The sequence below is a fragment of the Lagopus muta genome, chromosome 12, assembly GCF_023343835.1.
Source record: "Lagopus muta isolate bLagMut1 chromosome 12, bLagMut1 primary, whole genome shotgun sequence".
In the NCBI taxonomy this organism is placed as follows: Eukaryota; Metazoa; Chordata; class Aves; order Galliformes; family Phasianidae; genus Lagopus; species Lagopus muta.
This window is the reverse complement of record NC_064444.1, coordinates 9,803,745-9,818,685: the sequence shown is the minus strand read 5'-3', so window position 1 is coordinate 9,818,685 and position 14,941 is coordinate 9,803,745. Positions and strand designations below refer to the sequence as shown.

At 45.2% G+C, this 14,941-nt stretch overlaps 1 protein-coding gene across 2 annotated transcripts in view; it reads left to right on the top strand.

Annotated features, from left to right (window-relative positions):
* The first annotated feature begins 3,808 nt into the window (after positions 1-3,808).
* The window catches only part of LRP3 (LDL receptor related protein 3), a 29,190-nt gene continuing 18,057 nt past the window's right edge, over positions 3,809-14,941 (top strand). Inside the window, exons 1-2 of one of the 2 annotated variants that reach the window (XM_048958610.1) lie at positions 3,809-6,841; positions 11,830-11,877. In XM_048958610.1, coding sequence (XP_048814567.1) covers positions 6,601-6,841; positions 11,830-11,877 — 289 coding nt within the window. In that variant the 5' untranslated portion in view covers positions 3,809-6,600. Of the gene's footprint in view, positions 6,842-8,070; positions 8,267-11,829; positions 11,878-14,941 lie in introns of those variants that run through there. The other variant, XM_048958612.1, reaches the window with a different exon arrangement.

The following is a 14,941-nucleotide window of genomic DNA, read 5'->3' as shown; positions in this document are numbered from 1 at the left end:
AGCCATAGCTGTGCTGTGCCTAATAAGTCACAGTTAAAAGCTATATTGGATTATTTGGTTCTTTTTATGCAAAAGAAAATCCGACTTCCCATGCTTTTATGCTTCATTGAAGAGTGAAGCAGCTTTGATTCTTCTGGAAATCTGACGTTTAGTTTTGCTCCACGGTTTATTCCTATTCTCTGTTCTTTGTTTTCTCAGCCCTTTCAGTAGTGTGGTCTGAATAAGCATGTTCATTTGTCGTCATGTTATTCATTTTTATATTAGTCATTATACAGTGAGTTCACTTGCACACTTCAGACAGCTTTAATGTGTTTGAGGCTTTGTACGCAGCCTAATACTGAAAACTAGCCTAGACAACAAGGAATAGAGATGAAATTGTCACACCTTCAGGGCAGGTATGATTTCCTGTCTATGTCTACCAACCCCCTATCCCTGACCACATGCTTTCAGTTTTTATTTGGAACACTGAGTGCTTATACTGTACTTCTTGCTCCTGCAGCTAACGGTTATATCACGAAGGTGCCAGAGAGAAGCATTCATTGATTCACAGCAACACAGCAAATATTCCAGAGCGTCTTCTATCACGGGAGCATACCTCATGACTTGTAGAAATCAACACGTCCTGCATCTCCTTAACTGTAAGTACTGGCACACGGTCTGCAGAATGATCTCACGTTCACACCTAAGTATGTGCTGGTATTTCTGTCCCCTTAAGCTTTAAAGTTGCTTTTACTTTTAGCAAAATTAGCTGACAGGCTGTTGTTCTGATGAGCCAGTATAGCTACATCCTCATATCCCTGTTAATATATTATATGACTATGAATCTGGCTGTAATATCCCTGTGAAAAACTGAGAGAACTTTCTAGGTGAGTTCGTGCGTTCCTTAACATCCTTTCTCATTCTTTCTGTGGAACTGCCTCACTGATGCACAGCTCCAAATTTTGCTGTGTTACCCTTCTATGCCTGTTAAGAAGAGCTTTGCAATCATTTGGGAAATAAGCTGTAATTTGCTCTTTTATGAACCCAAAAATCACTGTGCTATGAATATGTATTGAGAAGTTATAAACAAATGTGAAAGAACTGTTAGTAATAATGACTTTAGATGCTTCCAAGGACATGCTTGTAGTATAAAATCTTAAACTTCTTTAAATCTATAGTTTAAACTAGTTATAGTTTAAAGTTTAATAGTTTAAATCTTTAAACTATGTGGGGTGTTACAGTGAATAAGAAATGCGCTTCATGCAGCGTGGGTCTAGAAGAACGTTACACACAGAAACATGCCACTAGAACTGTAGAAAATATAACTGCAGTAGACAAATAAAGGAAAAGGAGCAATGAATCAGTGTTAGGTACAGTCCCTGGGAAAGCTAGAACACAAGTATGTTCCCTAAGATGAAGTTTAGCATCTAAGGAAGTATTTGGGCCAAGCTTCCATGAAAAAGAACAGCCATAGCAGTTATTTTTTAGGCGTCAGAAATACAAAGTACTTTTTAAAATACAAAACAGCAGACAACATTATTTAGTTATCAGTAAGGCATGAAGAATGTGGTTGTCCTTAGCTTGTTGCACTTTTCCTGCTGAGCTGGTAGTTGAATACAAGTAAAATGGCAATCTGTAGTAAGCATAGAGGGTAGCATGGAGCATTGCTCAGTTCAGCTGACTGAATTTGCTGCAGTGCTCAGGGGGCAGCTCAGTGATCTCCCCTGGCACTCCCAGGTGGCGTGGTAGAGCACCAGCTCTTAGTCCTTGCTGCGCCTCTCCTCACGTGTTGGCCTGCTGAGCCTCGTGCTCTGTCTGATGGATACCAGTCCTGGATCTTTGCGCGAGTTTCGCAGTCACAGGGAGGGATGGAAGGCAGCTCTAAATATTACCAGTGTTTCCAACCAACGGGTAGTGTTACACCACAGGGCACTTGCCAGGCTGGCAGTGGGAATGCTATAGGGGTTCGTGATGGGGAAGTTGCACTGCAGCCTCATCTCCAGAGCTGTGTTGTTTTCAGCCCTTCTTCACCCAATGCAGAAGTCAGGGACCGAACTCATTTGAAGGCACCTCTTCAGTTCTAATTTTGTTTTGCTTTTCACATATGCTTTATTAGACATATGCCTGATTGCATGCAACACCTTTTTTAAATGTCTACTCTTTTTTTAAATCATTATTTAAATGAAACTGGGGACTGCACTGCCAGCAGTGCTGAGTAACCTGTGGAGTCATAATGGCTCTTTTCATCTACTCTGATAACAACATGCATACAAACCCAAGAAAGTATTTGTACTTTTGCTAGAAGGTGGTTATAATGCACATTCACTGTGTTCATCCCATGACTTAGAGATTTCACTTTTCTGATTCCAAGCTGTTTGATCTCCCACTTAAATTCTAAAATAAGTTTATGGTAACTTGTGCAGCCAGTGCATGTTTGGCTAAGAATGTGTTGATAGTTTGGGACACTGTGACATTTTCTTCTGTAGGAAGTAGATAAAATAAATATAACTTTAGGTTTGGCGGGGTTTTACATAGACTGATAACAGAAAATCATAAACCATGGCAAGGTTTTACTGATCCTACTATTTCCCTGAATTGTGAAGAGAAATCTGAAAACATTTGTACATCTGAAATGTGATTCAGCTGTATCTTGGCATTGCTCTTTTATCATTTACAAGCAGAAGAAACTTGATTCTGAGTTATTTCAGCCCTCATCCACCAAAGATTTTGTACGTCAAGAATAGTAAATCCTTTAATGACTCTAGCTACCACAGAGTAAGCCCTATCACAACTACAGCATAAAAGGATTTATTATAAACTAAATTAAATTGTCCAAACTGTGTTCATCAATAGATATGAAAGAACAGCCAGAAGAAAGAAATCAATTTAGCATCTTAGTTGTTCATGTTCATGGATTTACCATTGGTGCGTAGTGCTTTTCCAGTACGTGATAAGAACGAGCATCACTGCAGCCTGAATCAATCCATATGTAGTTATTAAATGGTAAGTCACCAAGGGGGGTAGGAGGTGTGGTGTTGAAACAGCCCTTTTCTGTGGAGTCATGAGTGAAATAAATTTGCAGGAACTGATGCTGCTAAGCTGCACAATGGCTGTGCAGTGGGACTGGGAAGCAGCTGAAGGATCCAGGAGCTGGGACTGCAGTGTGCTGCAGGCACCACCACATCTGGTTGGCAGGTGACAGCCTACTACCTTGTGAAACAATGGACATAATTGCTGGCACGAAGCAGTGCCATGAGATTACACATTTGAAACTGAATCATGATGAAAATATTTAAAGGCAAAAAGAAGAGAGAAATGAAACAGTGCTGCTTTTGGCCTGGCTTTCTCTACTGTTCAGAATGACATGCTGTGCAATGGAACTTATTTGTAAAGTGCAGTTTAACAATTTTGATAAACAACTCTGATAAGCTTCCTTAAGTTATTTCCACAAAGATTAGAAATGAAGACAATTCTGATCTTCTTCTGTAATTATTTCCTATGATTCAAAACTCTGATCTCAGTAACACCATTCAATAATCAGGAGTCCTAATTTACGTACTTAATGGAGCAGGTTATGTGGACCTTTCCGTTTTGTTAAGAGTTAAGTATAAAAAATGAAGATGCAATTAATGCTGCCTTGATAATAGTTACAGAGGATGGCCCTTTCAAGAGAAAATTATTCTATTTTTCAAGCAATTACCCCAGTGTAATTGCTACTCGTATCAAGCAAACCAGATTATAAATACAAGCTTTTATTGAACATCATAGCGCCACAAAGGAATATCACAACTTTGCATTTTCTTTGGAAAAACCTGTACATTGGAGACCTTATTATAGTATTTTTCCATCACATACCTGGATTCACTTTCCTGTCATACGAAGGTGCTTATATATATTCCTGTCACATTTAATAAAACAGATGTGAATTACAATGGTTCTCTTCAACTCTTCATAGAATACATGCATAACAAATTCCAAAGGAAGAATAAGGAAAGCAGCTCCCTCTGAAGTTTAGTAATGATCTATGATAGATCAAGACAGGAGTAGTGTTAAGGTCAGTACAAAAGTACCCTTGAGAATTTTCTTCTTCCCTTTCAGGAAGAGTGTTGTTGTCACTAAATGTAAACCTTATTAAATCCAGCCAGAAAGCACTGTGTGGTGGTGCAATATGAACTCTTAAAAAGTAAAGCCAGCAGTAAACCATGTGAGATTGAAACAAATTATGTATGTCACTGAACTTAATATTTTCTAGCTGACTTTTCTTTAATGCCAGATTTCAAAAGAGAACAGAGATGATGAAAACATACAGGATTTCAGGCTTGCTTATGTACACAACTCTGTACTTGCTGCCTCTCCTTTGAAACTGAGTTATGGTGGAGAAGAGATAAATACAACAAACTTGTGGAACAGGTAATACTAGGGTCATAGTTTAAAGAAATCTCAACCAAATTCATGTAATTCAAGAGTTGTTTATAAAAGAAGCATAAATGTTTATGAACTACAAAAATCAGATGCAGATGGAAGTGACATGAAGTATGCAATAAAAGCGCATGTAGTCAGTCTGGGACAGATTACTCACATGAACAGGATAAGATCTCAAGTTCCTTTGACTTTTTTAGTACTAATATCAATGAAATCCATAATCTTTAATCATCACTGTTATATTGTTTTAGGATGTCTTCATCTTTACTACATATTTAAAAATATCCCTTGATTTTACCTCTTAAAATGTTATCAGAACTTTGTTTTGGTGGTGTTAACAACATGATTTTTTTATGATCCAATTCTGTTAAAAGCATTAAAATGAATGAACATGCCTATAGCTTCAGCACACATAATGTGTGACTTCTAGGAATGAAAGTTCTTTGCAACCTCCTCCATATCACACGTTCTGACACTGAGTATGAAGGCTTTCAGCCTGCTGTGGGTTAGCTTTGTGCAACTATTTAAGAGTAATTTTAAAATGGAATCTATAAATCATCCTGATTAAGTTCTAGTGATCGCATTTTCAAGGTGTTTGTGTGGGTGTTGTGGTGTGATTGTGAGTTCTGTGATAACAGTGGGTATGGGAGCACAGGAATATGGCATTTCATGTGCACTTGTCTCATTGGTACATACATTTCTGTGAAAACAAATGTATGCGACTCAAAATTAGGACTCAGAATTTGAAATTAATCTTACACAAATGGCAAGAATAATTCCTAAACTGAGTGGATTTTACCTGAACAAGTTTCTGGCATGGATAAAAAAGAAGGTCCGTGTCACTTTGCTTTCAGTCTATGTAGCCTGCTGTTTCAGTGATCTGTGAGAATCTTATTGAAGGGAAATGAGCGATACGCTTTACTCATAATTATCATAAAAAGGGTTAATGTAGAATGTAGAGGTGACTAGATATGTTATTTTATTACAATAATAGACTTACTGAGGAAGAACTCTTTTATGGCACATTCCATTATTGCTGTTTCAAACCCATAATTTGAAGATTACTGCTCAGAAACCCAGACAGAAGTGATTTTACAATCATCAGCCCATTAAAGGTTTAAGAATTGTCTGGCTAGATTAGAAAGAACTTAGTTGTGGAAAATGTTGTGTGATTTATTATGCTCCTTAAAAAGTGCATGGCCACGTGCTGGTAGGGCTGGGTGAGCGGGCAGAAGGGCCACAGGTCCTCCCATGCTGCGTGCGGGGCCTCCTCACCTCCCAGCAAACCTGGTTTGCATTGATCTGCTTAATATTTCTGCATCTTTAGCATAGTAGGCGTATTTGTTTTAACATTCAGTTCTCTCGTCCCAAGTAGACAAGACGTGGTACTATTGATCCTCGGGCCAGTCATCCATTAGGCATCCATTAAGATCCAGAGTGATAGACAAATGTGAATTACAATTACAATAATTCCATCAAAGAGCTGCTGAGATAAAGCACAAGTCTGTAGCTCAGCGAGGATAAGGATCAGCCGAACCCCCGAGATATTGCTGCAGCCACACTTTATATTGCTGAAATAAAAAGGTCTAAAGCAATATCTCAGTGTGCCGAGAGACGTCCTTTGGTGAACTCTGGTGCTTTCAGGCATTAAGCCCTCAGCCCTCTCTTTCACCACTCTGCCAGAGTTCTTCACTATCAAATAAGAATCAGCAAAAGGGAACCTGAGTCTGTGCTCTGACTTTAATGCGCTCTCTGCAGCCAACGCGATGCGCTTCCCAGACTCCAGGATGGAGCTGTCACCACCAATGCCCTGAAGTAGTTTCTGTCTGGCCCAGTGATTTCCCATTCTCCGCCGCCTTCCTTCTCTTCCTTATCTGGTGTTTCCTTTCCCATTTTTTAATTTAGTCTTTTTCTTTCTTTCCCTGGCCAAAACTTTCTGCTGAGTGGATTAATTTTAAGCATGATACAGTGCCATGAGAGAAGCTCTGTGGAGCGGTTTTATTGTAGACAAGTTCAAAAGTATTTGTTTAACTGAGATATGTGTTTAAAATTGCACTCGTGAGCTTATGGGCAAATGAAAACCAGAGTTCCAATGAATAATTTTAAACCGTATGGCACACCAGGCAAATTAAATACGCTTTTCTCTCCTCCCACAACACCAGATGTTTAGGTTTGTGCAGCTGTTACCATAGGTGAGGCATGCACAGCAACAAATGCCTGAGATGTTCACTGAGAGCACAGCTACGTCCCAGTGTCCCGCTCCCTCTCACAGTGCCTGTTGCTTTTTGTGTTCCTCCTCAGCCTGCTGTGCTTCTGATACACCTGCTGCCATGGCCCATGATGCCTGCTGGGCAAGAGGCAGTCACGTACCCGCGTCGGTGCTGCTGTGACCCTACGGCTCCTGCACTGCCAAAGGCTCGTTCAGGCACCGCCAGTCCAGGTAGGCCTTAACGTTGAACGGGCAGCCCCTAAGGATGAGTTTCACTTAGAAACTGCATTCTTGTAGTGGGAAACTGAGTACAATAATGGATGTTATTGATTGGTCTGTGATGTTGTCCATACCGATCGGTATTTAATATTGATCGGAGAGTCTCTGCTGTAGACGGTATCCCCACAGACACGTCTGCTGACTCTTGTGTCATCCTTACATTCTGTAACTATGCCATTTTTTTAAAGCATGTAGGGAAATGTCACTGTAAGCAGTGACCCTTCACCTGGCAGGTGACGAGGTGCCTGGCAGCAGGGCCTTCATTGGAGCAGGGCAGGGATGGTGCTGCTGGCGAGGTGCAGGCGCATGGCCGAGCACTGAGGGAGAACCTCTTTGTGGAGCGAGGAGCTGTTAGTGAGGCAGTTCGGGAACAAGGGAAGGGCAAGGAATGTTTCAGGTGGAGTTGGTACATTGCAGGAAGTTCTTCCATTTTTCCTTAGGTTTATCTCCTGAAGTTCCCGGCTCACTTTGTTCTATTGCTGCTCGGTGTAAACCTCCGCGGTGGCTTTGTCCCGTGGCACTGCGCAGCGCTTAGCAGTGCCGCGCCGGGAGCAGCCCGCACTGTGACTGGGGGATGCCGCCGTCCCGCCGCAGGGAGCTGCGAGCACCGGCACGGAGACTCCGGGGGAGTTCCCCGGGCACGGCCGCTGCCGCCCCCCCGCCCCGTTTAAAAACCCTACCCCGTTTCCTTCGGGCGAACCGCGGCAGAGGCAAATCCGGCACCGCTCTCTTGCGCCTCGGCTGCAGCCCCCGGCCCCATCCTCAGGGGGAGGTCGGCCGGGCACCGCAGGGCAGCTTCCCCCGGCAGGGGGGGTCGGAGGGCAAGGCGGCGCCGGACGCGGCCTCCCGCCACGGCCCGTGGGCTCCTCGCAGCCCGCTCGGCGGAGGGGCGCCGCGGGGCCCGGGGTTCGCGATGGCCGCGCGGCGGAGCGGGCCGCGCCTGACAGGAAGCTGCCCGCCCGGCGCCGCGCGGGAGGGCCCGGCCCTCGCCTTCCCTTCCGCCGCGGGCCGCGCTCCGCCTGCCGGCGGCCCCCAGGTGTGCGCGGAGCGGGGCGGCGCTCCCTTCGTCCTCCGGCCCGAGCGCCGCAGCCGCGCGGCGGGGCCGTCACGTGGGGCGGCGGCGGTGGAGCGGCGGCGCTGCGCTCCGTTTTCCTCCACCTGCCCCGGAGCGGCGAGCGCGGGCCCGGCCATGGGGCTGCGGCGGGAGGCGGCTGCCCCGCCGCCGGCTGCCCGGGCTGCGGGGGCCGGCGGGCGGGCGTAGACGCGAGCGCTTCCCCCCTTTGCCGAAGGGCAGGTGGCGGCGACCCGCCATGGAGAAGGCGGCGGCGGCGGAGCTCCGGCAGGGCGCGCTGGTGCCGCTCACCGCCATCTGCCTGGGTGAGTGCCGGCGGCCGCTCCCCGCGGGGCACGTCCGGGCACGGAGCCGGGATGCGGTCACCTGCGGAGGCCTCCGCGGCACGGCGGGCTCGGGGCCGCGTTGCGGGCGCTTTGGGGGGAGCCGGGCCGGCGGGGCTGTGCGGGCCGAGCCGCGTTCCGTCCGGGTCGCGTGTCTCGCTCCTGGGTTGAGTCTAGTACGGTGACCCCATGCGGAGCTTTAAAAAAAGAAAGTTTGGACGGCAGCGATGCCCCCACGGAGTTGAACCGCGACACCGCCCGTCGCCGCTGTGAGCGGCTGGGGGGCAACGCGTTCCCCGATGCTCCGCTCTCCTCCCGCGGCAGGTGCCGGGTTGTGGCGGCGCGGAGGCGCGTCCCCTGCCGATAGCGGGCAGCCCTTTTTCTGGGGGAAGGCACTTCTCCTTGGGGCTTTGTGCTGCCCTGTGCCCGCAGCCGGCGGCCCGGCGGTTGGGGTTACCGGTCCTTGCCTGTCCCAGGGGCCTGTGCTGGGCTGATCCCAGCTCTTTCGAGGGCTCTGAGTGCTGTCTGATAAACGTACTGCCCGCGGAACTGTGTGAAACCCTCTGCTGCTTGCTGATAAAGCGGGTTTGTGTTTGGTAATGCCGACTGATAGGCAGCATCAGTTACATAAACTGTCAGAAGTGGCCGTACTGCTTATTCTCTTTCTGTGGAAGTTTTTAATGTCAGCGCTTGCCCAGGAAAGTGTGGAAAGTTAAAGACTGCTCTGGTGACTAAAGACATCTCTGTGTTAACTATGAAATACAGTGTATAAAGCCCTGTAAGCTTCAGAACAGCTGAAACATCTCTGCCTGCTGCCGCTGCTGTATTGCAGAGACATAAAGGGCTGCCAGAAGTGTGTGCAGCATGAGGGCAGAGCCTGCTGGACTCTTGAGTCTAAAATATAAGTTCCAGCCATTTATTTTTCTTGGGGCCTGGTCAGAGCTTTGTGAAAACTTCTGTTATTTAATAAAAATAGTGTAGTTGTTCTAAAAGTGACTAATACTGTCATTGAAGATCATGTGAGTTCCAGAGTCCAAGCGAGAGCACTTTGTGTCCTTCTCTGGAGGTGGCATGATGTCGGAAGTTTGGTAAATCTCTGCAGTGCTTTGTGCCTGTCCCTTGCACAGTAGTGAAAGTTAACAAGCAGGGGAGGGGGGAAGCTTATCACTTGTTGTGCAGTGAAGACCCCACAAGAGCACTGTGCTTTAGCTGTTATTGTGTGTTACTTCCTGCCTGCCTGGCCTTTCGGTCTGTCGTTGCTTTCAGTTCCTGTTTCTCACTTCTCCAGCCCTTCTCCGCTTTTACTTTTTGTTCTCCTGGGGCTGTTTGTGGGGTTTGGTGTCTCTGTAGACACACTGCTGCCGCCTGTGGCTGTTTGACTTCAGCTGTGAGCCGCAGTGTGGAGCTGCTTTGTGGCAGCTGTTCTTGGTGAGGCTGTTTCATTCCTTGTTCCTTAGAAATGCTGGAGAATGCAGAAAGTGGATGAATAACCAGAATAGCAGGGCTGGTGTCTCTCCTGGGAGTGCATCAGGGCTGGTTGTAGTGCTCTAATCTGAGGGCCTGGGTGGGAGTGGGGAACAGTGAGGGACCATGTTGAGGAAAGCATCTGATGTGAGGCAGTTCTGAAGAACTGTTCTCAACTACTGGCTGCTTGTTATGGAGCAACTTGGAAATGAGAGAGAGCTGCAGTACCAGCCAGTAGGCTTGTGTAGGGAGGGCTCTGTTTGCCAGGTGTGTGGAGCTGCCCATCACTGTCTGCCTGGCTGTGCTCAGGGCTGCTGGCTGAGCTGTCACATGGAGCTGGGAGCTCCGTGTGTGCTGCTTCTTCCCTCTAGCCCTGTCCTGCTGCAAGTTCCTCCTGAAGGACCCCTCTCAGGAACCTCTGCTTGGAGCTTGTTCTGTCATGTTGGGAAAACTCAGGCAGGACATGTGCAGAAAGGCAGTGACAGAGCCTGGTTAGGATGATACTCTGCCTATTGTTAGAGTACATTCACGTACTTAGGAGCAAAATATTTTAATGTTCATAACATCTGTCAATTTGTGACTTAATTGCTGGCTGATGTCTTCTCAGTCTGTGTGACTGAATTACTATGGTTACAGGAACAGCGGTGCTTAATGCCACATGGGGGAACTTTGTGTCACAGCGTTGCTGTGGGCCAGGACCTGTCGTGCAGCTCAGGTGTGGAGCTGCCCCTGGCACAGTGTGGTTACACAGCGCCTTGGCCTGGTTGTGTAATAAATGCTGCTGTGCGTTAATTATGTAATAAAATCAGCACTATTAATATCCCTTGAACATAGTATTGATACTTTTGAGTGCAAATGAGTAGCTCGAGCCTGTTTGTTCTGAAGCTACAGCTGTTCCTCAGCTGCCCTCCTTCCCTTGCACTGTTCCACAGCTTCTTTCCCTTGTGCTGGTCTGTCAGGCCAGAAGGTGGTTGGAGCCAGGGTTGTTGTCCTGCGATGTTTTAACGGTGCTAAGACAAAAGGGCCTGAAGTCAGCCTGCCTCCATGATACAGAAATAGTGCTAATTGTCAGTGGCTTCCAGTCACTGCTGGGAGCACAGACAGTTCCTCTTCCATTGTTCATTTTTTAATGATGTTTTTTTTCTAAACACTTGCTGCAGATTGGCTATAGAAAGATTTTGGATTTAACACATGCAAAATTAAGCCAACAGGGTGCCTGGCTGGAGTGTTGTGAATTAAGTGTTGGTAACCTTTTAAACCTTTCTAATTTGCTTTAGTGTTTGTCATGTTATTAGTAAACTGTAGGTTACAGAACACTGCTAAGATGAGAGCAGTTAGTGAAATGCAGTGTAATCACCAGAAAAGGGCTTGAAGAATCTGCGAGGAAACTCCAGTGAAAGTGTGTGCTACACTGAGCTCTGCAGTAACAACAGCACAGGAAAAAGTGTTGGTGATGGCCCCTCTTATAGATCGTTCTAACAGTGTATTCTCTGAGAGGAGACTTCTGAGAAAGTGGGGAGCATCTAAAGACCCGCCTGGAAGTCAAATGTGAACTGCAGGCACCCTGCAAGTCTCATCTTGCTTTGATGTCACTAATAGGCTTTTTTAAAAACTTCATTGCTGTTGATTAGCCAAGTTAACTGTGTTTGCTTTTGCAACTTGTTTTCAAGGTGACATTTACCTGATAGGAACAAACTGCTTTATTCAGCGAGGATACATTTCAAGATAAGGTTATAAATTATTTTACAACATTTGAGCTGTTAAAGTGACCAGCTGTGATTATGGATGTTTTAGTGTGATTGTTTCTCTGTCTTCCCCAATTTAAAAAAAAAATCCCACAAAAGACAACTGAGTTGTCGTTTCTCTTGTTAGCATATTTGATTGATGCTGAACTGATATTGTTTGTTGAAAGTTGAGAGTTGATTCATGTGAATTCTCAGTGGAGATAAATAGAATTCTTACTGGAAGACTGTAATACCTTTATATAAACATGGCAGCAAACACTTAGAAATGGCAGACTATGAACTGCCTCACTGTGCCACTGGAACCTATGGTAACATTTTTTCTTTCTATCTTTACAGTGAATCTCTTTCTGACTGGGAAAATAGAAAGTGCTGTTACCTCACTAGGTAAGATACACTTTTCTTATTTATATTTATTGTTGTTTTGAAGTTGTTACTGTTCTTTTACTGTTTGAAGACTTGTTTAAGCAAAGCAGTATGACCTTTGTTTGAGAAAGGGTAGCAGTGACATTTTAGGAAGCTTAGAACTTTCAAATCTTGCTGGAATGGTTATTGGACTCCGTCAGTGTTCTGAGACAGTGTCTCTGTGTTGGAAAAAAATCTTAAGCTTGAGGCCAAGGTCACAGTATGTACTGATATGTTTGGGGGAAAATCTGTGTTTAGGAGATGTGCCTGGGAACATCAAGCTGGGGGCAGAGGCCCATTCCCAAAGGAGCTAAAACCGGAATGTTAAGAACATCTTTTGATTCTTGGAGTGGAAATGCAATCAGAGTCCTGGCACTTAGTGTAATTTCCTTCTCTGTAGTAGTACTGTGGCTTACTGACGTTACTGGAGGAGTATAATCAGAGTCCTCTTAGTGATAAGGGTACTCTTGTGCCTTTCAATCCACAGTCACGTTGGTAGGCATACTTTAAGCCTAAAGAGGCTACAACTTAAATAAAACATAATAACCAAATATGGGAGGCAGGAGAAATGGAAATGAGAAAACACAAAAATAATTCTAAGGCAGTCGCTTGATTAATGTGAGAGTCTGAGTATTCAAATCAACATGGAGTTTTGAGAGAAGATTGAAATTGGGAAAGGATAGTAATTGTATGATTACATGACTTCCTTAAGCTTATTTTAGGGTAGCTTGGATGCACCACATGGGGTGTGCGTTGTTTGCAATACTATATTTCCATTCTTCTATTAGAAAAAGACCAGAATGTGATCTGTGTCTTGATCTGTTCTGCCTGGATTGTTCTTAGCTTCTGATGGAGTTCGGCATCCCCTGCCTGTATGGTATTCAAGTTTACAAAGTGTAACTTGAGTAGTTATACAGTCTAGATTGCTGCTACTTCAGCCTCAAATACGTAACACTTCTTCCTGCTGGCTCTGCTCTTTTCTAATGCTGTCCTTTTGCTAGAAACAGGGTTGTAATATTTCACTTTTATTCTTTCGAGCATTCGGAAAACCTTGTAATACTGTAGCCTTCATGATTTCTTGCTCTGATACAGCTTTGAGTTTCTCTGATTGCTGACATAGTAACTGGAGCAGTGTGAAAAATGATCATAAAAGGTCATTGCCATAATGCAGTTCATATCTTACTTGTTTTCCTGTGTGCTGGAAGATAACAGGTGAGGGTAGTGCAGTTGCAAGGCAGATAACTCTGCTGAGAACCCTCTTGAAGGAGGTGTTCTTTAGCAGCCATAATAGAAGTGGAGAGGGGCGGTTGCTGTCCCAAATGTATCCTTACGAAGCATCTATTAGAGACATTTCTTTACAGAAAGGTGTTGTGGGGTTTCTCTTCATAAAGCTCGCAGTGGCAGAAATAAAAATTTCTGGAGATCACAGGTCAAGCCACCTTCTCAGCTGTATTCGTACACTTCAAGCCATCAAAGCTGCCTCTGCTGAAAGGGAGAAGTTCTCCCACCATGTGCTCTTCCCCTGCCTCAGTCGAGCAGGTTCTGCTTCTTGGTCCCACAGAGTGCTCAGGTTCTGCAGGGTCAGTGAGCTGTGTGTGTGCTGGTGCTGGGGGAGCAGCAGCTGGCTGTGTGGTGGATAAAACCAGGGAGAGCCTTCAGACTACAGGCATAAGGGGTCTGTGCTAAGCAGTGTGTGAGAGCACTCCTTGAGGGAGCAGTTAGAGAACTGAGGAGAGAGTGTTCTGCCAGCCCTGAGGTAGCTGTTAAGAAGGCATATTTTGCTAAACATGAAGTCTTGAGAGAAAGCTCCTTGTGGCTTCTCTTAGTCTGGAGCAGATGGTTGAGGTGTACTCCCTGTTACAGAAGGGTGCAAAGATGCAGGGTTGATCTTCTGCTGGGATCATCTAAAAATTTCATGGAATAGAGTCATGAATGTTGGAAAAGGCCACGATCCAACCAGCAGTCCATCCCTCCATGCCCACTAACCCGTGTCTGTCCATGCTGCACCAATCCTTTTCTTTAACACCTCCAGGATGGTGACTCCACCACTTCCCTTGTCTCTGCTCTCACCCTATTTATTCCTGCACAGCTTAGTAACCCCAAAACAAGCTGTGCTGTCCTCTGGTGAAGTGTGGTATCTGTTGTAGTTGCTCTTGCAAAGAATAGGACTAGTACCTTCTGTGTAATGTTTTGGAAAATTTCTTGGAAGTTTTTAGTAGCAAGAATTAGTGGCGTATTTAACCGGAGGGAGAAATTTACTGCTGTTTGCAGTATAAGAAATCCATTTGATCATTACTGAAAGAGCCTCATATTAAGATTTTTCATCTTACTGTGGGATCATAAGAGTGGTTTGGGTTGGAAGGGACCCCAAAGGTCACCAAATTCCAACCCCTCTGCCACAGGCAGGGCCACCAACCTCCAGTTCTGGTACTAGACCAGGTTGCCAGGGCCCCATCCTAGCTGATCTTGAACACCTCCAGGGATGGGACGTGCACAGCCTCTCTGAGCAGCCTGTTCCAGCACCTCACTGCTCTCTTTGTGAAGAACTTCCTCCTGACATCCAATCTAAACCTTCCCTCCTCGAGCTTAAAACCATTCCCCCTTGTATCACTGTCTACCCAAGTAAAAAGCTGATTCCCTCCTGTTTGTAATGCCTTTTTAAATACTGGAAGGCTGCAGTGATGTCTCCTTGCTGCCTTCTCTTCTCCAGGCTGAAAAACCCAGCTCCCTCATCCTTCTTGATGAAAACTCTAAACTCAAACCACTTCTGACATTGAAATGATACTTAAAAAAAATCTATAAAAGATTAATTGTTGTTTATCTTCAGAATTTGTTAAACAACAACAAAAAATATCACCTCAGTAAGATTTTGTTGGGTTTGTTTGCTTGTCCAGGGATTGATATTCTCTTGCTTTTTAATGATCAAACATCCAGAATGTGGAAAATGTAAGCCATTTTGGGTGTTTTGTAAATTGAGTTTTCACTTTGCTTCTGTGTTTGTGTGCAAAAGCACAAAGAGTTGTTGCAGAAAAGTTGTCACTACTCT